The sequence below is a fragment of the Dryobates pubescens genome, chromosome 4 (genome assembly GCF_014839835.1).
Source record: "Dryobates pubescens isolate bDryPub1 chromosome 4, bDryPub1.pri, whole genome shotgun sequence".
NCBI classification, from domain to species: domain Eukaryota; kingdom Metazoa; phylum Chordata; class Aves; order Piciformes; family Picidae; genus Dryobates; species Dryobates pubescens.
Genome location: NC_071615.1, coordinates 31,778,487 through 31,802,384, shown reverse-complemented (window position 1 = coordinate 31,802,384; position 23,898 = coordinate 31,778,487). Strand labels below are relative to the sequence as shown.

Here is a 23,898-nt window from a genome sequence, read left to right as displayed (position 1 = left end):
TATTCTTCAGCAACAACTTGTTTAGCACCTGACTGCATTAAGATCATAAGGAGGTGTGCTGTTGATGGTTATATTTTTCTTCATAATGGATAACATTTGGCAAATCTTCTAATGATGTGAGGGCTGGGGCTCTGATTTCAGGTACAACACAATCACTTAAAGACTTGCATCTCATGATCTTTAAAAGAAGACCTTGTGCTCCCAAAGTGTTGCCTGCTTTTGTATCTTAGTATTGAAGTAGACTGCATCAATCTTGTATTTCCTGTTTGGCTGAGTGAGGATGCCATTGTATCACCAACAACTTGAGCATCTGTTGATAAAATGTTCTGGAGCTACTGCATTTCCTCCACACTAGAGAATTCTTTGATTTGCTGCAGAGTTTTGAGACCAAGCTGTTGTATCAGAGTTGGCCAGGTATACATGGCTGAGACAGTTTGTCGCTTTGCGTTCATTATGGATTCAGTTATTTTTCAATCCAGTTCCTTTGATGAATAGGAAAACACAAACCTCACCTAGATTGGAGGCTGAGCTTCTGGCCTGGCATTCTTTCATCTGTGCACACAGCTCAGTGATTTTCGTTTTGATTTATTTTTGTGAAGGTTGTTGCATTTCATCCTGGTATAGAAGCGCAGCACGCATTCCTTCTTTTTGTGTTCAGCAAGGGAATAAAGGTGCTTGTGAGAAATTCACAGGAGGCCTCATTTACTAGTATTACAAAATTCAAATCCAGGGGGATTTGAAGAGCTAATTGTCAAACTGTGTTCTACCAATGGAAAAAAAATGTTTCCATGGGAACTTTCTAATGAGTCTGCTTGAAAATGTTTCCAAGAAGAACTTTTTTCCAGTGGATTAGACATTTGTGAGGTCAAGCGGCTACTGTGCTCTAGGTATAACCTCACATGGTATTACTGGTGGTTTTTACATGGCCCAGTTATTTTCAGGGAGAGAGCCTCAAACACAATCTGTACAAGTAGCACATGAAACCAGGTTGGGGCAGGATTTCACCTAATTTAAGACGTCTTCATCCTAGGTGATCATGTTGGCTTCCTTTATAATCAGCACAGAGAAATAGCTCCTTGTAGGGTGTTGTTCATCTGACCTATTTTAAACATCAGATTCTTGAGCAGAATCATGCCCTACAAGTGACTCTTTCTTTCTGCTTGACTGCAAGGGGAGCCTGGATGATTTTATAGCACGTGTTGATATACAGATCTGAGGAGATGCCCCCCTCACTCCCCAGAAGTTTTTCCAGTCTAGAGGTGTAGAAAATAAACTTTTAGGAAGAAAAGATAAATAATTATATAGTCAGGAAAATAAAAAATGAGGGGGACACATGGAACAGTTTTCAAATACTAAGGTGGTTTGAAAAGATTGGAAATGTAAATGAACTGGACAAAAGGAACAGGTTAAAAACCTTCTAATAACAAGAACAATGAGACAAGGATGTTTTACTGAGAAGTTCCAATTATCTGCTAAGCTTTCCACAATTTGTTTCACTTCCCAGCACTCTACAAGTTCCAGCCTTTTGCTTTAACAGAAAGGTATTTACTGATATATTTTTCTTCCTGTTGTCAAGACAGCACATGGCTATGTATCCTCCTTTTGTTTCTCAAGGAAGCCAAAGCATTTGCACAAGAAGCATCCTACAGTATATGAATGGAACTACAATCTGAAGAAGATAGTGAAAATATTAGAAAAGCAATAAAAATTGCATATTTGATATCTACAAACTAAGTATTTCATGGGACATCGGGGGGGAGATTTCACATGGTTCAATACCATCAGAAATGGTACCTTAAAAAACCCAAAAGATTAAACACTTCTCTCTCATTCATCTAGTTTACTTGTAGTAATAACAGGACTCTTTGGCAGTGAGGTCATTTGAAATGTGAGAGTGGATGCTCTTAATAGATCTGTTGATTTCTTTCCCCTCTCTGCTCATAGAAATCGGTCACACAAAAGTTTCCTGAGAAGTTCAAGGTGTTTCAATCCACTGGTACCATTGAAAGAAGTATTTCTGCCACTTCCTTCCAGCTAGGTGCTTCTGCATCTCCATCACCTTCAGCCACATGCTAGCATGGTGCTGCATCTGGCCAAAGCACCAGAGCTAGGAAATCACACTGGATAAAACCAGTGTCTTTTTTCCCAGGTCAGGAAGACCATGGTGCAGGTTTGGAAACAAACAGAAGATGAAAGAATAGGACTGATTCTTTTGATCACAATGCCAACTTAGGGTGCTGGTGAAAGCAGGAATTCAGTTGTGTGATGCTTGCTTGTTTTGACTGCTTTGTAAAACTGCATTAGCCAGCAGTTGGCATCTTTTAGAAACTTTGAGAGCCAAGTTTAAATATAATTCTTCCAGTTATAAAGTATAATTTAGGGAGCAAATGGTGCTATAACAGGAAAGTGCTTTTTTTTGGTCTTGCTTGGGTTTTATTAAGGCATCATCTGGAAACCAAGTCCTGGTGGACAGCAAATTATCCATGGATCAGCGATGTGCTCTTGTGACCAGGAAGGCCAGTGGTGTCCTGGGGTGCATTAGGAAGACTGTGTCCAGCAGATTGAGGGAGGTTCTCCTTCCCCTCTACTCTGCCCTAGTGAGGTCCCAGCTGGAATACTGCATCCAGTTTTGGGCTCCCCAGTTCGAGAGGCACAGGGATCTACTTCAGAGAGTCTAATGGAGGGCTATAAGGATGGTTAATGGTCTGGAACACTGCCTTCTGAGGAAAGGCTGAGAAACCTGGGGCTGTTCAGTCTGGAGAGGAGAAGACTGAGAGGGGATAAATGCATATAAATATCTGAAGGCTGGGTGTCAAGAAGGAAGGGACAGGAACAGCCTCTTCTCAGTTATGCCCTGTGGTAGGACAAGGGGCAATGGATGTCAACTACAGCACACTTTTTGACCTAGAGTTTAGTTGCACAACTTGGTCAAAATGATGACACTCATAACAAATTTCTGCCTATTTCTGCAATAGTTATGTTTTCTCTGTGACTTCTGGGTTGCTAGCTCAGAACATATTGTGAGTTGGTGTAAGTTTTAGTCAATAGGGCTGAGTGGTTTTGTTTGTTTGTTTTCCTTCCTGTCTTTTTTTCTTGAGGTGTTTGAGCCCTTTTTCTATCCAGGAGTGTTCAGAACCCAAGCCTGAGGGCAGAAGGGAGTGATTGCAAAGACCAGTAGCATATGTTCATAACACTCTGAAATTTAAACTGTGTAGTTTGAGACTTCCCAGTCTTTACCCTTTCTGGGTGCTTTTCTTGCCTCATGAATGTTATGTTTTCTAAAACTTCAGAGCTAGTGCACCTCAGTATTTAGAACATCAGGCAGAGCAAAGGTTTATGATCTGGATCCATCTTGCAGAGGAAACAAAGTGGGAAGGAAGTCACCGAAATTGCTACCATGTTTTAAAACCTCAGATAGGTGAATCCATGAGAAGTTTGAAACTGCTGCTTGAAACAAGGACTCAGAAACATCTTGTTCTTCACTAACAAATAAAGAGATGCTAGTGAAATTTGCAGAAGGGGGATTTTTGTAGTGGATTTACTTCTGGGACTTTAGAACAACTTGGTGCATCGTAAACAAAACCGTGTGTCAAAGACTATGAAATGTGTTATGTGCTGGGATGCTGACTATAGGTGCTGCAGATCAGCTGCAGTCTGGGAGTTTTGGAGAGGACTATTGGAAGTGTACAGGCATGTTCTGTGGGTGTCTGGTGGACTTACCTTAGTGAAGGTCCCTAAAGGTGCATGCACACTTATTCAAGCTCTCTCTGAAGTGGATGGATCCCAGCTGGCTTCAAGCTGGAAGGTATCTCCTAGTTATGTTTCACCCTGTTGTATCTAAACTGATAAAGCACTCTGAAAACTTGCTAATTTTACAAATGCATTTCTTACCTTGGAGTTTTAAAACTTTGATTAAATGGTGCTGTTTTGAAATGAACAAATGACTAATACTGTGGAGTTTTTAACTCTTTTATGTGTGTGCACCGACCAATCTAAATCCAGGTTGTGGTATGCTTCACTGGGGTTCATGGTTTCTAATGACTTTGCTTGTACAAATGTCACCATCTGGAACTAGCTCATGTGACTTTTTATATTGAAGGAACAGACTGATTTTATTTAGAAATCTGAGACTCTAAATTTTCTTGTGATATTACCTCCTGCTGTTAAGTCAAATTTCAATAAGGGAGGATTTTTGCAGTTTCCATCTAATGATTGCCCAATAAGGTTGTATCACTTGATTCTTTCACAAGAAATCAAAAGAAAGCATATTCTTTTTTTCTTCTGTTGTGCAGTTTCTAAGTTTTTTCAGCTTTCATTCAGCTCTGCTGAAACATCTGCATCTTAAGGTGCATTTCAAAAAGTACTTATTAAATCTGAGTACGTTAGAAACTTCTCACTTGAGAATGAAAAGGCTCTGCAAGTTCATGTGTTCAGATAATCACTTATATCTGCAGTTCTAGTCTGGGAGACTGAATCCTGCTGTGGCTGATTAGATCTGCAGCTGAAACTAGTGACAGTTCAAGAAACCTTGGAAGGGAAGTGCTCTTTGAAAGTTTATAAGGGTGTCACATTTTAAGACTTTAAATTTCCTTTTAAATTACTATGCCTAAATCCTGGCCTGAATCCAGGAATACTATCTATGCCACAGAGATTTCTTCAGAGAAGCCCCAAGAAAAGACTTCTTTTATGGACCTGAAATATGGTGGTTATTCTTATCCTCCCCTTGACTGGTTTCTTGTGAAGAACATGACTTCAGAAACCACAGAGGGTTAGGTGGGTAGGAAAGCCCTGCCACTCATGAACTGTACTCTGGGTACAGAGAGGCACAGTGGTGGTGTTGTAGTTTTTGGTTTGGGTTTTTTGTGTGTTTTTTCCAGCCCAGTCTGCAAGAGACCTTGAAAGATCATCTGGTATAACCTTTTGTGGGAAGGGAAGCCTAGATAAGATTATCTAGATCCACATCCAGTTGCATCTCGAAAACCTTCAGTGATGGGGACTCTACCATGTCCCTGGGGAAGCTTGATTATTCTTACGGTAAAACAAACAGAAAAATGTCTTCAGATGAAAGCTTTCCTGGTACAACTTATACCTGCTGTTGCTTTTCTGCCGCATGTGGAGAGAGAGCCTTCATCCTCTTTCTATCTGTCCTTTAAGTGCTAGTATATTGTGAAGTCCCCACTGAACCTTCAGGGAGAAAAGGCCTAACTCTTCCAGTTTTACTTTGTACAGCAGATTTCCCAGCCCCTTGGTCATCTTCATGGCCCTCCTTTAGACCCTTTCCAGTCTGTCTTCATTTCTGAATTGTGGGGACCATAGTGGATGCAGTACTCCAGGCACAGCCGGGTAAGTGCTGAGATGGACGATTGTGTCCCTAGTAATGTCCTTGCAGATGCAGGCCACAATCAGATTTGCCTTTGTTACTGCAGCAGCACATTGATGACTTATGTTCAACTTGTCCATCAGGCAACCCAGGTCCCTTTCATCAAGGCTGCTCCCCAGTGACACAGATCCTAGCCTCTACTGTGCTCTTTGGTTCTGATGTCCCAGGTGCAGGACGTTGCTCTTGTCTTTGTTTAATTTCATACAGTTATTGCTAGTGCCATTGCGGAGCCTGTTCAGGTCTCTTTATAAGGTGGCTTTCCCTTCTAATGTGTGCCCTTCACTACCTAGTTTAATGTCATCAGCTGGTATGAGTGCTTTCAATCCTATTGTACAGCTCATTTATGGAGATGAACAGTATGGGACCTGGAATTAATGCTAGAGGGACCTCACTTGTGACAGGCCTGAGTAAAAACTGTTCATCACCAACCTTGTGAGAATGGGCTGTGAGCCCATTGCCTACCCATCTTGCAGACCACCCACTTAGTCTAGATCTTGCCAGTTTGGCCAGGAGAGGGCTGTAGGCAACAGCATTAAACACTTTGCTGAAGTCCAAGTAAAGAGAACCCACTGCTGTCACCATGTAGCACAAAATGTTGTGTTGTTGTAGAAGCTAATGGAGTTAGCTTGGCATAATTTGCTTTTGGCAATCCTATGCTCACTTTTTCCAATCACCTGCTTCATTTGGTTTGTACTAGTTTCTTTTAGGATTGCTCCATGACTTTCCCAAAGAGGGAATGACATTTGCCCTTTTCCTGGCATCAGGGATGTACCCTGACCTCCAGGATTTTTCTGATAGGGACGGTGGCCGTGCAACAATGTCAGCCATTTTGCTTGCCACCCTGGGGTGGATTCCCTGTGGGCTGGTGGCCTGGTGTGGGTAGAGGCCTTGAAAAATCCTGCAGATGAGCCCCTCATCTGCTGCTGGTGAGCTGACACATGTGGTGACTTGATCCTGTGATCTTGGGTCTACCTTTGCTGGTAAAGACAAAAGCAAAGAATGTATTGAGATCCTCTGCCTTGTCATCAATACTAGTAACTCGTTTCCCTGTTTGCTTAGTAATGGGCCTGTGTCTTCCCTGTGCTTCTGCTTTAAGACCTCTTGGTTAGAGCTCTCCTTGCCACCCCCCACCTGGGCAGTAGCCAGAGGCAGCATTGTCCTCTGAGAGGCAGCTGGTACTGGAATATCAAGGCAGGTGCCTGGAAATGGGAGTACAGGGTAGTTGTCCTCAGGCATTTTTTCCAGAGGAAACACTCATCTAGGCCTGCTTCTCTACTTGGTGACTACATTTTTTGCCCTGTTTCCTTCGCTTGTTTTTCTTCTGTTGTGAGCCCCCAGCACCCGGGCCCTTCCCCTCTGCCCGGTGCTGCAGTGCGCTGCATGGTGCCCTGCAAGCAGCACTTGAACTTGGCCCCACACCTTGTATCTAAAAGTGAGATCACTGCTGTTCTACGGTCTGACCTTCATGACACTGAGAGAAAAATTACAGAGATGAGGGAGAAAAGGAAAGAAAAAGCAAAAGGTATGAAGAGATAAATACAGGAGTTAGAACTAACTTGAGATATTCAGGCAGCTGGTGACACTGGTACCTGCAAAGAAAATAGGGCAAGAACACAAATACAAATCTCATTAGCCTTTAGTCATCATTGCAGAAGTTCAGAAATGAAAAGGCAAAAGAGGTGAATGGTTGGACTTGATCTTAAAGGTCTTTTCCAACTTAAATAATTCTGTGACTCCAAGTGAAACATTTCAAATTGTTCCATGCATTGCTAGAAGGCAGCAGAGGTGAAGAAGGGCAAAAGGCATCCCAGAAGCCACTGAAGGATGCTGAAGGATGCTCCTGTGTAGGAGCAGCTACTGGTTAGAGAGCACCAGGTTTCACCAAGTGAGGAATTGTGGGATTTTGCCAGTTGATTCATGTCCTTTTAATTTCTTCCTGGTACAAAAGCCCCATGAGTTATTGTGAAAGTACTAACACTGTTTTCTCCTAGTATGAAAAGCAACCATTTCTTTCCTCATGGTTATTAGCACAGTGAAAGGCCAGATGTAACAATATCCAGCAACTGCATTTTAAAAGCTATGTCCCAGAATGAAAAAGACCACATTGTTTTTATTCAGATCTTCCTGGAGGCATATGCTGTGACAGACAATGTGAAAAAAAACCTTTTATTTGAGGAAAGGACATTACAAAATGCACTTTGAGGAGCGTGGGCTTGGGAATATTTCTGCAATGTCTCTGGTGACCTTTATGGGTATCTGCTGTGTTGTTACCAGCCATGAACTCCAGGAAATCCACAAACATTTTGAAATCTATTTCAGGAATGTAGGAGTTTTGAAATCTGTCTTGGGAATGTAGGAGTTGGGGCATGAAATGCCCAGATGTGGATAATCTTGAACTTCAGAGGACTTAAGGTCTGGATGTCCACAGTGTGACACCACTCTTTCCTTCCGAAGAGCTGACAACCTGGACTGGAGTACCCTTGGTACTTGTTGAGCTGTGGCTCTAAGTTTCAGTGGGGGATTTTCATGAGTTTGTGCTAAGCAGGACGTAGTTTTGAAGCTGGATACACCTGGAATATATTTTTATTGTGACAGAATACAGGGAAATGGCCTGAGCTCTCAGCAGTGATGTCACTCTTCCCTCTGAATAGAACTGGCTCATTGATGCACTGAAAATTGCAAATTAGTAGAACAGCAATTAAACAGTGGTGCTAATGGTGGATGTGATTTGTGTGGTAGAAAAGATTCTATTTTCCCTGCCTCCTACATGGCCCCTTTGTTTTCAGCAGGTTTCCTTCCAGCACCTCTGCAAGCCTGTACTTACGTGCAACCAAAAGCAGCAACGTTCTGTTTATTATTCTCACATCTTAGAGGCAATTACACCTTTAATTGAACTGAATGGATATTCATAAATGATGATGATGTTCAGCTTCGTCTGCAGCGTTCATGCAGCCTCGCCTGTCTTCAATAAATGTCAGCTTTGTGTTTTGGTTCTCTCTGAAGTGACATCTACTGAATTGGAGAAGGCCTGTGGGAGAAAATAAACTGACAACAGAAGTTTTGAACGACGGGCTTGGGAACAATAGACGTGCATGTTTATAGAGTACATCTCTTTCAGTCTCCTAAGAGGAATTTTTCCTCTCATAACTTGAGTAGGATGCAAATCTTTTTGGTCTGGTGGATTTGATATTTTTAACTACTCCTTTTTTTTTTTTAAAAAAAAAAATTGTGTTTGGGGGCAAAAAAAAAGAGAGAACACAATTTTTCATTAGCATCCTACAGTGTTACCTGCTGGTTCAAAATGTCTGAAGCTTTCACAGCTATTCCACAGCTTCTCTGAGACTGTGCTAGCCTTGATCTGGTTGAGTGAGAGCTGCTACCATGACTAAGGTTACCACCTTCCCCATCTTTTCACTCCAATTTTCCTCTCTTTCTAGAGACTGCATGTAAAGGGCAAATTCTGGAGTCGTTCTTATTCCTAAAGGCATCTGAAAGTTCTGTTAGGAGTCACTTACTGTAAAATTATCTCCTGAAGTAATTGAGGAAATATTTAAGGGTTTGTAAAATTTCTTCTGGGACTCAGGGTGGTGCATTTCTTCTCTTACACTCTGTTTAACCAAAGTGTCTGTAGCTTTGGTCTTATCTTCTTTAATGCTGCGTTTGAGGATTACTGGTTCTCCCAGGCAGGCTGCCCTGCTGGTGAAGCAGGCAGGCAGGGCACAGAGGCACAGAGCAATTGGTCTGGCCATGGTGAATAAGTTTTTTTTAACAGACTCAGACCAGCATGGAGAGTTTATGTTATTTCAAAGATTTGCTACAGTGTCTGTGGCAATTTTGGCCCAATACTGCAACTCTGTTGAAGCCATGTACTATTTTTCTTTTCCCAGCACACCACTTTGAAACTCTGTACAGGATTATTGCACTATAATGCAGGGTATTATTATAATTACAAAGCAGTAGGTTTCCTCCTGCCCCAGTAACATCATTTCATAATGCCTTTCTACTGGAATGAAAATGCTAATAAATACAACACGAATATTTGCTAACTGCAGGTATTTTTACTGTGCTGATTCCTCTAATATCAAGGCAGATGTTATGATAATTGTCTGTGCTATGTTTAGTTTGATAATGGACTGGAGAGTGATTCCTGATTGTAATTCATAAGAGGGAAAAAGTGGATGTGAAAATGACAGGAGAGACTGGGAGCTTAAGTGTGTCGATAATTGGTTGCTCCAGTCTCTGATGGTTGTCCCAGACTCAGTGGAAGCTTTGAGAGTAGTGCTGAGCACTGGATCTCAGTGAATGGTCAGAGTAACATCAGAGAAGGAAGTACAGCTTTTTTTTTCAGACCTTCCCTCTAGTTGCCTTAAGTAAGAGTGGACCAAAACTTGCTTGTAAAGAAGCACTTTTAAACATTTCTCCAGGTATTAAGGGCTTTTGCTTTTTATTTATACTACTGTACAGTTTTAAAAAGTGCCCCCCCCATACCTACATCAATCTATGTGTTTCTTATTGAAGTGTGTCAATATCAACTATTAGATGAAGAAGCTCTGTTGTATCAGGAAAGCTAGATGAATATTGTTACAGAACTATGTGTAAGTGGTGGTACAATTTAGCTATGATTGTTCAGGCATCACAGGTTATTTTTCTCAAAAGAATTGGTGCTAATTTGAAGTTGGTATCACTTAAGCAAGCTCGTTTTAGGAAGCATAAGAATATGGGCACAACAGGCATCTTAAAGGTAGGATAGGGGTCAATCAGAGCCTTGCCTGCCAATTGAGATTTCATAAATCAGACCACCAAGTAGATAGCTTCCTGTGAACTGACATTCATCTGGGATTATTTTAGGGACTAATGCTGTCGCACAGTTGTGGCCTGGTTTGTACATTGTGCTTAAAGATGTTTTGAAATAGGAAGCTGAGCTTTCAACTAAATTTGTACAAGTCCCTCTTGCCCCTGAGAAATACTCTTTTCACTGTAACACAAAAAGAGGCCCAATCCAAAAGAGCTTGACAACAAAAATCAGTACTTTCCATGGGGAAAGTACATGGGGGACTCTTTAAAAATATTTTTGTAGAGCCCTCCACACATCCTCCTCAAAGGGGGCATCCTTCCGTATCTGCTGCCAGGTATGGTCCAAGGGCAGCTTGGAGATATCGTAGAGGAGGTCCTTGAAGAGCTGGTGGAATTACTTGGTGAGGGTTGAGAGAAGAACACCAAGGTCTTGACAAGGCTACTGAAGGCTACCAACCCCTGGAGGTGCTTATGGTTATCAGGCTTTTTTAACTGGATGGCACTGCCACAACCAAAGGAATTCCTTCTTGAGGAGCCTTACAGAGCTTGCCATCTTCATCCTTTGCAGAGACATTGGCAGCAGCTGTAAGAAACAGGATGCAGCAATGTTGCAGTGAGGTCCCAGTGCCAGGCACAGGAAGGATTCTTGTCTCACAAGTTTTATCAGACTGGGGGCATTGGGCCACTCCAGGAAGCCCCTGGGATGGCTCAACTTTGAGGGAGAATAGGGCTTGGGAATCTCTTGAGAGGCATGACCAGCCTGTGGGAGGAGGGAACAGGTCTTGAATTTTTAACTCTGGGGCAAACTGGCAGTGGTCCCTGGGGTTCTTCTGCAGCACTGAGCATGACCATATGTCAGGGATCCTCTGGTCCCTTTTGGCTGGTTTACTGCCTGCTGCTCATGCACCATGAAGATGTCCTCGTGCTCTGCAGCTGAGAGAAGGAGACACTTATAATTTGGCCCCGACCAAGAGGCACAGCAGTGGAGCAAGTTTTGGAAGGCCAGAAGTCTGCTGCTTGTCACTGATTTGTCATTCTGTATGTGGCTGGGTCCTGATCTTCATTCTTCAAGTTCTCACTCCTCAGGAAACAGGCACTGCTTAGCCTGTATTCCTGCTGCTACTTTTTGCAGCTTAGTTTTTTTCAAGGGATGTTTTTTCAAACTGAACTGAAGAGCACATCAGCCTGCTCCTGGCTGCATGTGGGCAATATTAGTGCTCGTGAGCATCGGCTCTGAAATGGGTTCAGAAAAATAACATAAAATAGGATGAAAAGAAATCCTATTTGCACTTGTATCCTTTGCATTTTGTGTCTTGTAAGGTGTTTTTGGAGCTGGAACCCCCCTGGCATTTCAGGCAAATGACAGGCTCATGGTTCCTTGACTCGTGGTGAGAACAGAAGAGCACAGTTTGCTGTGTGTTGCTGAGTTCTGTGCAACAAGCTCTGACACAGGGCTGAGGACTCCATCCAGGAGAGCAGCTCTCTGCACTGCAGTTTCCAGCCCCATCCAGGAGAGATAGGCAGGAACTGAAGATCCCAGGAGCTGAGATGTCCTCAAGGAGACAAGATGTGAATGTGAGGGTGCCTGACGAGGCTTTCCCACCCACTGAAGCTTATGAGCACTCCCAGGATCCTGATGGAAGTAGACTTGCACTGTACTTATGCTGTCCTTGAGACGTTTATGGTTGGCCACATTGGACAACAACGGGTCAGATGGACCTTCTGTCTGAGGAAATACTGTTGTTCTCAGGCTTTTTTGTTTTAGCATGTTTTTCCACAGGAAACAGCTAAGGCATTTCTGAAAATGAATAGGAGGAGTTAGAAAAAGAGTCTGTGGGGAAATGAGCAGGTGTTGCTCACCTTCAAAAAATGTACAGCCATTTAGTTGAGGAGCATGTCTGGTTTCAGACTGAGGGCTTAATCTTTAAGCCTTACCATTGTCAGAGTTGTGGGATTTTGCCATCCTGTGGAAACCCAGCTAAGCTGGATGATCACAGAAGACCTTCAGAAAGAGCACTTTGCATTTGCTTTTTGCAAATTTGTGCAGATGGCCTAATTATCTTGAGATGATCCACAGCTCTCGCCCCCATCAGAGAAGGTACATGAGTCCTTCCCACAAAACGACAGAGCCAGTGTCTAGGCTGGGATATGGTTATGGGTATTCAGTGCCTTCTGCTAGTGCAGGACTGGGAAGAAATGTCATCAGAGATCTCATCAGAATGTACCTCTAGAAAGAAGAATGGCACAGAATAGCATAGTTAGCTGGATGGGACCTACAGCAATCATCTAGTCCAAGTGCCCAACCACCTTCAAGAATGATTAAGGGCATTCTCTAAATGCCTCTTAAACACTAACAGGCTTGGGATGTTAACCACATCTCCAGGAATCCAGTTCACGAGTTTGAACACGCTATTGATAAAGAAATGTTTTCTCATGACAAGTCTAGGTCTCTCCTCATGCAGCTTTGATGCATTAATTTAATACCTCTACTGTGAGTCACACAGAATTTGTCCTTTCATTTAGACATCTTTCCTTTATGTAGAGCTATGAAGCACATAGTGACTTGGTGGTGTCACGGGGGTGAACAGGCAGCTGTCTATATTCTGATACTTGATGTTCAGTGTTCAAAGCCAACTTGAAGTTATGAGCTTGGTTCAGTAAAGTGTAGAAGGACTTCTTCCTCAGGACTTGGCTTACTGTCCCTGAAGACAACAGATCACAGAACTGTCAGGTTTGGAAGGGACCCCAAGGATCATGTAGTTCTACCCCCTTGCATTGGGCAGGGACATCTTCCACTAGACCAGGTTGTCCAGAAGCCACATCCAGCCTGACTGCTGACTTGCAAAGGACTTGAAATCAGGGCTGTTACAGTTTTAGAGTGCCCCTGCACAAGGGGGCTGGTTTCAGTGATAGGACAGAACAAGAGGACACAGTCTCAAGTTGTGCCAGGGGAAGTTTAGGCTCGAGGTGAGGAGAAAGTTCTTCACTGAGAGAGTTGTTCATCATTGGAATGGGCTGCCCAAGGAGGTGGTGGAGTCACCGTCCCTGGAGGTGTTCAAGAGGGGATTGGACGTGGCACTTGGTGCCATGGTTTAGTCATGAGGTCTGTGGTGACAGGCTGGACTTGATGATCTTTGAGGTCTCTTCCAACCTTGGTGATTCTGTGACTTAGTGTGTAATCACATCTTAATTGGTGACTATATATAAGGGCTGAGTGACAAATCAATATTTAAAAACTGTAAGAACTGCTGAACTGAGCCAGACTAAGTCATGTCTCAGGTGGTGGCCAGAAGTGTGGCCTTGTGATGGGGGATATGCCTCTTGGATTAGATGATCAAGTCCAAGGCCAAATGTTTCCTATTCTTCTGCTGAGAAAAGATAAATTTTCCAGGGTCAAAAACAGTGGCAAGAAAAGAAAACCAGTGTCTCAAGGGAAGTACTCTGAAGTAAGAAGCTTCTGCAGATTTTCACTTATTCCACCATATTCCAGTCTGCCCCAGTCAGACTGGGATACACAGGCATCCTGTGACAGTAATTTCTTCTTACAGAATAATACAGGAAATGGCAGAAACACTTGATTTTTTTCCCCCCTGCACCGTGTTTTTAGATGGGGAGGATGAGAAAGATGCAAGTGGGTTTGCTGCAATGAGCAATCTGTTAGAACTACCAGAAGCAGGAAATCTAAATGTAGAAAATCAGCTCAAATGTTTCCAGGTAAAAATCACCAAAAGTCATATTCTAGAAACTAAAAGTTAAGGTAGCTTCATCATCTTGCAATGGTAAAGTTTGATCACAGAATCATAGAATGTCAGGGGCTGGAAGGGACCTTGAAAAGTCATCTAGTCCGAGCTCCCTGCCAGAGCAGGATTACCTAGAGTAGGTCACACAGGAATGCATCCAGGTGGGGTTTGAATGTCTCCAGAGAAGGATACTCTACAATTTCTCTGGGCAGCCTATTCCAGTGTTCTGTATAGAACCTTCTGTGCTCCAGCTTGCACCCGTTACCCCTTGTCCTGTCATTGGACATCACTGGGAGAGCCTGGCTCCATCCTCCCAACAGTTGCCCTTCACATCTTTATAAATATGGATGAGCCTCTTTTCCAAGCTGAAGTGACCCAGCTCCCTCAGCTTTTCCTTATAAGGGAGATTGTTCCACTTTCTTAATCATCTTTCTATACTTGTGTAGTTCCTCTTCCATCATGTCCTATTTTCCTTCATGTCTAAAACTCAGCATCAGGGTCCCTCTAGTCTTTAGGTACCTTCAGGGCCAGAGTTTGCAAGTTCAACATTTGCCTCTGCCTCTAAATAAATTTTGGGTGGTGCTCAGGAGAGTGAATAGTTTTGCTCCTTTTCACACAGATATTTTGCACTGTTAGAATTCCCATGCCACACACCTTGTCCTCCTGAAAGCTATTGAGGTGCAGAAACGCTGAAATTTTGTGCATGGAGCCAGAGTCCCTTCAGAGTAGGGGAAAATCTGTCTTCAGCTGTCTGGGGAGGGAACAAAGTGTTTCCCACTGCAGATGCAAATAACCTACAGTGTAGAGATCCTTTCATAAGGAAATGTAATCATCAGCTGTGTACAACGTTCCTTTCACAGTTAATGAAGAAGGACAATGTTTGGTGTACAGTCTTGTTGCCTGGCAAACAGAAGCAACAAAACCCCATCAGGAGTTATTTCAGGGAGTGCTGGGTGACATATGCCTCTTGGTTATTACTTACAAGTGACGATTGCAGTTTCCTGCCTGCCAGAAGCATTTTGAAACAGTTCTTATTTCAAACGTGGTTTGTGATCTTCAGGGTATATCCAAGAGACACATATTGTGACTTTTCCATCTGTGTACGTGATTTATTACTTAATTGTAGTAACTAATTAGAATCTTAAGTTCAGAGAGACAGTCAAGCTGTCCAATATTATTGTTTTTTTTTAAATCAGCAAAAAGTTGCTGCATATTCTTATAACTTTGTGACTCTACTGATCTGAAGGGTGTGTTTATATACCACTGTTGGTGTTTATAGCACAAGAATTTCAAGTCATATTAAGTTGCTGGCATTTCCTGTATCGTACTGGGATCCAACATGCTAGAAAGCTCTTTTGGTGTCTGAAGGAGTCTGAATAATCTCTGGTTTAGCAATGTGTGCACTGGCTGTGTGTTTCCTGTGCTTGAAATTTAGGTAGGGTTGGATAAAAACCTCTCAGAAGCAGAATCTGCCTCATTATGAGGAATTATTTGCTTTGTCTGAGGCTTTTCTGATCTTACTGGACTCAAAATCCCCCAAGAATAGGTTTTCTTATGTGGAGCCCTAGCATCTAAATGTATCAGACAGCCACTAAGAAAGCCTTCCTTCAGTACTGCTGTGCTTCATATCCCTGTAAGAGAATTGATTTTGTGTAGGAATTTTGTTAATGGCTGTGACACACAAAAAAGGATAGCACTAATAATCGTGGCTGATGACACAAAGCATTGCCAGTACAGGGAAGGATCTGGGTATCTCACAGGAGGATCCACATGGTCTGGAGGGTAGGGTGAAAAACAAGAGCTGAAATTAATCAGGATGGAGTGAAAGACCGTGCAGATGAGGAGCTACTACCAAAAACTTCCTCTACAATCTGAGAGCTTATTAATTGTGTGAGGGGAGTGTCACAGCACACAACTAGCGTGTGACAAAGCAGGAATGAGGCCTTTTAAAGTCTGCCTGTGATACTTGTGAGAAAATGAATTGATGCTGAAGAGGCTTAATGAAGTCAAGTCGTGTTGATAGTCTTATCTAATTAGAAATTCAGCCTAGGCTGAAAATTACCCTAAACTTAACATACAAGTGTGGAATGTAGCTGGAGGATAAGATCGTCTGAAGAGACAGTGGTACACGAAATCTTTGGAAATACCAGAAATCATCTTTGCTGCGAGTTGTGACTTTCTCCCTCAGAGATTTAGCTTCTTTTTCCAGCTTGATTAGTTCATACCTGCTTTCTCCCCAAAACTTACTACTATAAGTAAACTTGGGTAAACACAGGATGAGGGAGATTTTAGGCCATCTGAAGAAAGTCTTTTCTCATTTACATGCATCACGTACTTAATTATTGGAAAGTAAAGTGTCTGTGAAGACTCCTGTAAGACATTTGCAGGAGATGAATGCAGAATTTCCACAGCAGCAAGTAAAATCTAAGGTTTTCTTTGCTTCTAAATCCTTCCCCTTTTGACTGCAGGCCTAAACACATCTGAGATCTCAACTACACACACCCCCCACTCCTTATTTGTCCCAGACAATTCTCAGGCAGCTGTTAGCTTACTCATACCAGGAATCTTGCTAATAATGCAGGTTCAGAATCCCCAGTGCTTTCTGTCCTGCTCAATGCTTTGCTTTTCGACCTGCACCTTCGCTCTGTATGACTCTGTGCCAAATGTGAGGGCATTATTCTGTGTAGGACACCACCTGATGCTTTGAAAGCACTGACAACTGAAACCAAACCTATGCAGCCTGCAGTTGGAAAATGCTCCTTTTTTGAGGGGGTTGATGGCACCTCTTGTATTGGATGTTGTGAATCCTGGAGCTGAGCTGCACAAGCAGAAGTGCTAGGTGGAGCACTCTTGTTGTAATATCCAGCTGGAGGGTGGTACAAAGGTGAGGTCTTGTTTGCATCCAAAGCCCCTCATGACTAGGGAGTGCCATCTGCCACCAGAATGGAGGAAATACTCTGAAGCAGATAATAGTGCCAGCTCTTTCTTCATTGACCTAATTGTTCACTTGGTGTTTCAACTTAGACATCAGTGCATGTTATGGATTTGTGCAGTCTGCTACAGTACAGAGAGACACCAAGGACCCCAGAGGGAACCAGTCCAGCAAGTGATGCTCAGCTTACCCTGTGCAAGTTGTCATCACAGAGTTAGATACAAAACCTAGGCACTTAACCTTTACATATTGGCTGTAGCAGCATTTTGATCTCACTAGGTCCAACTATTTTGATGCCTGTCCCATGGAGCATGCTGCTGCCTCTCCTTCACCATGCCATCACCTGAAGCAGAGCCAGATTTGACTCTGAAAATATGAGCAGCTCTGAATGTGCCTGACTTTGTGCAGTCAATCCGGCGTCTATGTTTTCAAAGCCCTGGGAGGGCTTATTTAGTTGGGGCTTGTGCTGCAGGCGCCTGTGATAGACTGAAGCCATGGAAGGGTGTCTTGTGGGAGCTGGAAGACCTTAGGGTCGTGGCTCCGGCTAGCCTGACCGGTTCCCCAGGCTGACGGAGACACCCGTGTTTAAAGGGCACCATCTACTGGTTAATGGGAGCAAAATAAGGCTGTCCACCTGTGCACTAAAGTGCTACAGCTGCCTTTATCAACAGGTGAAGATTGAAGAGCAAGCAGGGAAAGCTGGAATGACCTGGATGTGGCTCTTACACAACGCCAAACTTAATCTGACAACCTTAAGGCTTGTCAGAAGAGCTAAATTTCACCAAAATCTTTGCTGGCTTCAAATAGTCTGTTGTAGTTTAATTGGTGTTATCTTGTGAGTCTCCATTCTGGTTGAATTTTGCATCCTTTTGTGGGATTTCTTAGCCTGATTGGTCTTGTCTCTAGAAAAGAGCATTTTTAAAGAAAGCAAAGAATTGGCAAGGTTTCAGTGTGCACTTATCACAGAATTATTGAGGCTGGAATAGACCTCCGAGATCATCAAGTCCAGCCTATGACCTAACACCACCACATCGACTAGGCCATGTCACTAAGTGCCACATCCAATCTTTCCTTAAACACCTCTAGGGATGGCAACTCCACCACCTCCTTGGGCAGTCCATTTCAGTGTCTAATTGCCCTTTCCATGAGGAAGTGCTTCCTAACATCCAACCTAAACCTCCCCAGACCATGCCCTCTTGTCTTGTCACAAGTTGCCTGGGAGAAGAGCCCAACTCCACCTTACTGCAACTTCCCTTCAAGTAGTTGTAGAGTGTGATAAGGTCCCCCCTGAGTCTCCTCTTCTCCAGGCTAAACAACTCCAGCATCCTCAGCCTCTCCTTGTCAGACTTTCCCTCCAGTCCCTTTACCAGCCTGGTTGCTCTCTCTCCTGGACCTGCTCTAGCACCTCAATATCTTTCTTGAAGTGAGGGGCCCAGAACTGCACACAGTACTCGAGGTGAGGCCTCACCAGTGCCATGTAGAGGGGCAGAATTGCATCCCTATGATATGCTCTTCTCCCTGTGTGCCCATCAGTGCTGTTCCTCATGATTATTCTAGCTACAAAAATTAAATCATCACAGTTGGTAATTCATCTCCTTGATAACTCTTCTCTTTAGCTGTAGTTTAATAATGTGAGAACCCTGAAGAATCATTTATGCTCTTGACTAACTATGTACCTGCTGGGTGACAGGATTGTTGAGAGCTATGCCAGTGTGAATCTGAGGGAGAAAAATACCCCCAGGATTTGTAGAGGGTTGTTTTTATCCTAGGTGATATCTATACACAGTTCCAAGTGTCAGAGGACTCCTTTACACAGATCCTTAAATTTAATTTAATTTGCTATGAAATTATCCCCTGGGATTCTGAAATTGCTAGTGCATTTCCTTATAGGTGGAATAGTAACTTTTTTTTCCTCCTTCTTACAGTACTCATTAATGCAAGTGGGGAGAAAAAAAATTATCTAGGACTTGGAAAATGGTCCTAAATAAACTCAGATTTTGTAAGGATGACTGAGATCATCTATTGCTTGAATGTTGAGCAGTTATCTGGTTCAGTTTTTATGTGGGACAAGACAATGTTTGGAGATGCCTGTGGTGTGCCCTCCTGGCTCTGAATGCCAAACTAAACCAGACAGGCAAAACAACATCTTGAGCATGTCCAGAGAAGGGCAACAAGGCTGGTGAGAGGCCTTGAGCACAAGCCCTATGAGGGGAGGCTGAGGGAGCTGTGGTTGTTTAGCCTGGAGAAGAGGAGGCTCAGGGGAGACCTTATGGCTTTCTACAAATTCCTGAAAGGAGGTTGCAGCCAGGTGGGGGTTGGTCTCTTCTCTCAGGCAACCAGCACCAGAACAAGAGGACACAGTCACAAACTGCACCAGGAGAAGTTTAGGCTGGAGGTGAGGAGAAAGTTCTTCACAGAGAGAGTTGTTAGCCCTTGGAATGTGCTGTCCAAGGAGGTGGTGGAGTCACCATCCCTGGAGGTGTTCAAAAAGGGATTGGATGTGGCACTTGGAGCCATGGTTTAGTAGTCATGAGGTGTTGGGTGGCAGGTTGGACTTGATGATCTTTGAGGTCTTTTCCAGCCTTATTGATTCTATGATCCAAAGTAATAATTTGGGGACATTAAAAAAAAGTACTTCTCTATGTCTATCTATGTCTACATCTAACTGCTGTTACTATGAACACTCTTCTTTCCCTTATACGCTTGAGAAGTGTTGTTATAATTAATCTTAATGTCACATTGGAATATGAATGCTTTAAAAATGCTCTTTATTTTCTCTTTTCAGTTGCAAATGAAACAGGGGACAAAAATGCACGACCACTTTCACGATTTGCCCGTAAGTAGCCTTTTTTAATCTTAGCTGGTTGATTTATCTGCTGTGGAAATAAACACATTTAATATGTCTTTTAATCTCATATTATGTCTGCCCTGTTCTAACAGTTTGCTTACAGCACTAAACTGAAGTACCATAGTATATAGCTGGAAAAGTCACTTACAGAAATTCAGTCTTACTGAACAGGGTGATGCAAGTTTAAAACGGTGGAAGGCTTTGTGGCCTTGCTCTTGTTTTAAGCATAAAAGGTTGAGCTGATGCAAGTGTCACAAAGTCAGCTGAAGTTCACTACCGTGACTATAAAGAGATCTGGGTCAAGCCTTAGAAATACCATATGAAAATTTTAATGAAACCTTCCTGATAGTTCCTCCATCACCTTTTGCTTCACACAGCAAGGCTAGGAACTGAAGATTTGAGGGGATTTGGGGTCTGAAATAAGTGACTCAAATTTGAACAAAAGAAAGGGATGCATCTGGTAATGTAGCACCAATCAACTATGACCATACTAATACTAATGACTTTGACACACACGATAAAGTATGGTTGAAAACACACATGATAAAATGCATAGGAATGAGCAAGAAGGTAGGAAATCCAGTTTTGTGATGATTTGTGATCAATTTGTGGGGAAAAACATCCATTTCCTATCATTAACAGGGGGCATTTGCCATCATCGTGGGTGGTGCAGATAAGAACATCAAAATACTTTACATCTATGGTGCAGTATTTCCCACAGTCACAGGATGGCACTCTGAGCATGCCATACCTCACACAGGTACCTAAGGTGCATAATGTAGCCGAGATGTCTGTGGCTGTGAAATCTGTTGCATGTCGTGACTCATAAGCTGATGGAGCAGACTGAACAAGACTCAGAGAGAATTGTACTGGCATTCCTTGTTCCTGATTTAGGGGTTATTTTCCTTCACGTTGTAGACAGTAAAGCTTAAAAAGGGGCTTTCTTCATCAGTTCTGGCTGGTTCAACCCTGAAAATGCACATGGTAAAGGAAATCAAAGAGGAGAGAAATGTAAAAGGAAATGCAAACATCCTCAAGTTCCATATCACTCTGATTTTTGTCCATTATAGTTCCTGAGTTCTAGGTACAGAGTTGGAAGATTCTGCCAAAGTACTGTTCATTCCTGGATATTTGGGTTACAAGGACTTCATGCGGCAATATAGCCTGACAAGTAGGTCAAGCATTTGGAATTCAGCTGGTATTTTAGTTCTGATTCTGGCATTTGCAAGAACTTGAGTTTTGGTGAATGTGTACAGAGTGCAGATCTGAGAGCCAGGAGCAACCAGGGTCTCTTCCTGCATTAATCCTGCCTCTCAGACAGGCAGCCAAGCCTGACTGAGGGGTGACTGGCATTACATGGAAGGGAACAGACCCTAATGACTGTCAGCTGAATGGAAGCACACGATGCCCCCTTATAAAGCCTTACCACATGACCTAGTGCTGAATGGGATTAAATGTGAAGGTGAGATCAAGGCCACAAGGTTTTTAGCAGTAACAGAAATGCAATGCAGAGAGGAACACTTTGATAAGCCTGGTTGGGAAATAGTCACAGAATCATCACACAGGGATGAAGGGACATAATTCAAAGATTAAAGCTTCACTGTTAGGAGTTAAATTTAGTGGTGTGGGAATCAGGTTGAGGATTTAGTTGTCCACATAGGTTCTTATAGGATTTATTTAATATAATTAACTCTGTGGGAATGGGAAGGAAAAATAGAATAGGAACTGTGCTATGGAAAGGAAGAAAATGTCTGAGGCATTTTTGCTAATGTAGGTCAAATGGATGATGCTCAAAAGTTTTGCTGAGAGTACTATAACCTACTCCACATTTCATTAGACAAACAGTGGAATACAGATCAAACATTCAAAAACATCCTGGCTGAATGGCAGAAAAAGCTGCAGCATTTGAAGACAAAGATTCAATAACTGAGGTCTAGTTGGGGATGTCCCTGCTGGCTGTGGGGAGGTCAGACTAGATCACCTTTGGAGATCCCTTCTGGCCTGGAGCATTCTATGATTCTTTTTCTAAATAATAGAGAATGATTGTTGTGTCTGAGTCACAACCCAGAGACTGGGATTCTTCCTGGATTGTGCCTTTCGTGTTTACCCAAATTGTTCATTTGAAGGCAATTGCTAACTTCACAACAGAGAACAGGATTCCCATTGCTCTGAAACAGCTGCCCCTTTGAGGTTAACAGTAAAATCATCAAAGATTTCAGTGAGATCACAGATGGGCTGTCATTGAACACTTAACAAACATACCCATTTTGCCTGATTTTATTTACCTGATCTAACTTTCTGTATGCACAACCAAATGCAAGATAGCCTACAGAAACCTACACGAGCTTTGTGCATCCTGACTGTTGTAAGCAGTACTCTGGAGCATATAGCTGTTTCCCCTTCAGCTCAAGAACAAAGAAGAGGGAAAGGCTGCTGCTGTTGTTAAGTGAGGCAATGGGAATGATAGTTGTGTGGTTGTCACTGCTCCTGGTAGCCAGGCTTGCAGTGTAACAATATTTTCAGGCTACGTGAAAGTATTTGGATGCCTAACTACAGATTCTTTAAGCAGAGTTCTGCTTTTTAAATTATAACACCTAAACCTGTTTTGCTTTTGCCTCTAGCTCAGCTTCGATCATCTTTTGATAGAGTACAATAAAATGAGGGAGAAGCATTTTTTTGCAAACGTTTAAATGTTTTTTTGTTTGTTTTGTTTCCTTTCTTTTCATTTTGCATGAAGATAAACAGCCCAAGGAGAATGACTACCAACAGAGTTGGTATGCCTGATTCCTTTGGAATCCAGTAGGATTAATGCTTGCTGCTCCTCTGCTGTGAAGTCGCTTAACTGAAATAAGCAGAATTTCAGTTCTTAATTGCTCTTCTTGGGATCTTCTGACTCACCTTTCCTATAATACTTAAATGTTAGAATGACATAGATGTTCAGTATGGGAGTATCACTGGGATATTCAGAAGTTCCTGCTTTATTCAGAAGCCATTTGGAAAGTTTTGAAAATATGGAACAGGTACTTAGATTTCATAAAATTCAAGTTGCTGATTCTCTCCTCCCAAGGCAGGGAGGAAGAGATCTGGCTGAAGGATGCTAATTGCACTTTGCCAGTGTAACTAGCCTCTGTACAGATGAGGATGGTTTCTCTGAATGACAAGCAAGAGGCACCTGGTGATACTTCTAAATAAGTGTAAAAAGATCATCCACAAAATTACTTTGGCATTTGAATGTCCACTGAGAAAAGCTGAAGGTTCAACAAAAATATGTTCTCTGACACTGGCCCTTCAATCATATCTTTAGTCTATAATTGAACCACCATTAACTTTAGTCTAAGGAAGTCAGTGATTTGATACTTTGATTTTTGGTCAGGTTTTTTTGGTGCAAAATGCTGCCACATTAACACGTGCTGAGCTATAATCGAAGTATAATGAGGAGAGGATAATTTTTATTGACTTCATGTTGTGTAATCAAATCTTTTTTATGGGAAGCATTACAGTCTTGGATTTGGAATGACCTGAGCATTAGTCCTTATTTCCCTTTTGAAGTTTAGTTTGGGTTTTCAGGCTTAACGTGGTGAGGCAAAGGTGCAACAGATTATCTTTGTTTCCAGACTGAGGAGAGAATGAATTTATTTTCTTTCTTGTAATCTGTTTTCTCAGGGTCTAAATCACAAAACTGCTTGTGGAACACCATTATTGGTGGGCTGACTGGCAACCTCAAGGAGAGACCAAAGCCAACCATCATCAGTGACCCTAGACCTCCTGAAGAAATCCTAGCAGATGAACTGCCACCCGTGGACAGTCCTGAGGCATTGGTGAAAACATCTTTCAGGTCTGAAGGATATGAGTTTACTTGGTTTACCCTTGAGAGGATGGGTTTTTAGGTTTTCATTGTGGGTTTAGTGGGGGAAATGGTTTCTGAAAGATTCTGTGATGCTACATGTCTTTGTCCTTAACAAGAGTGAAAAAAGCAGTGCACAAATAATAGTGATTGGACTTTCAGTTCTCAGACATTGGCCTTCTTAAAAAAAATATGGACTAGACAGATATAAACACTAGCTAGTCAAAATGGTTAATGAAGTCAGTTTGTTGCATGAAAATGTCTTGGAAGGTTGGGATTGTTTCATTTGAAAGCGGTTTAGTGATGAAGCACTTCAGCTCAGATGATGTGTTTTATTTTCACAAGGGAGGGCTAAACCTT

At 42.5% G+C, this 23,898-nt stretch overlaps 1 protein-coding gene across 3 annotated transcripts in view; it reads left to right on the top strand.

Annotated features, from left to right (window-relative positions):
- The window catches only part of PDE1C (phosphodiesterase 1C), a 299,114-nt gene that overhangs the window by 17,148 nt on the left and 258,068 nt on the right, over nt 1-23,898 (top strand). For all 3 annotated transcript variants that reach the window (XM_054161024.1, XM_009904761.2, XM_054161027.1), the window contains exons 2-3: nt 19,632-19,682; nt 23,358-23,529. In XM_054161024.1, the coding sequence (XP_054016999.1) occupies nt 19,632-19,682; nt 23,358-23,529 (223 nt within the window). The remainder of the gene's footprint in view (nt 1-19,631; nt 19,683-23,357; nt 23,530-23,898) is intronic.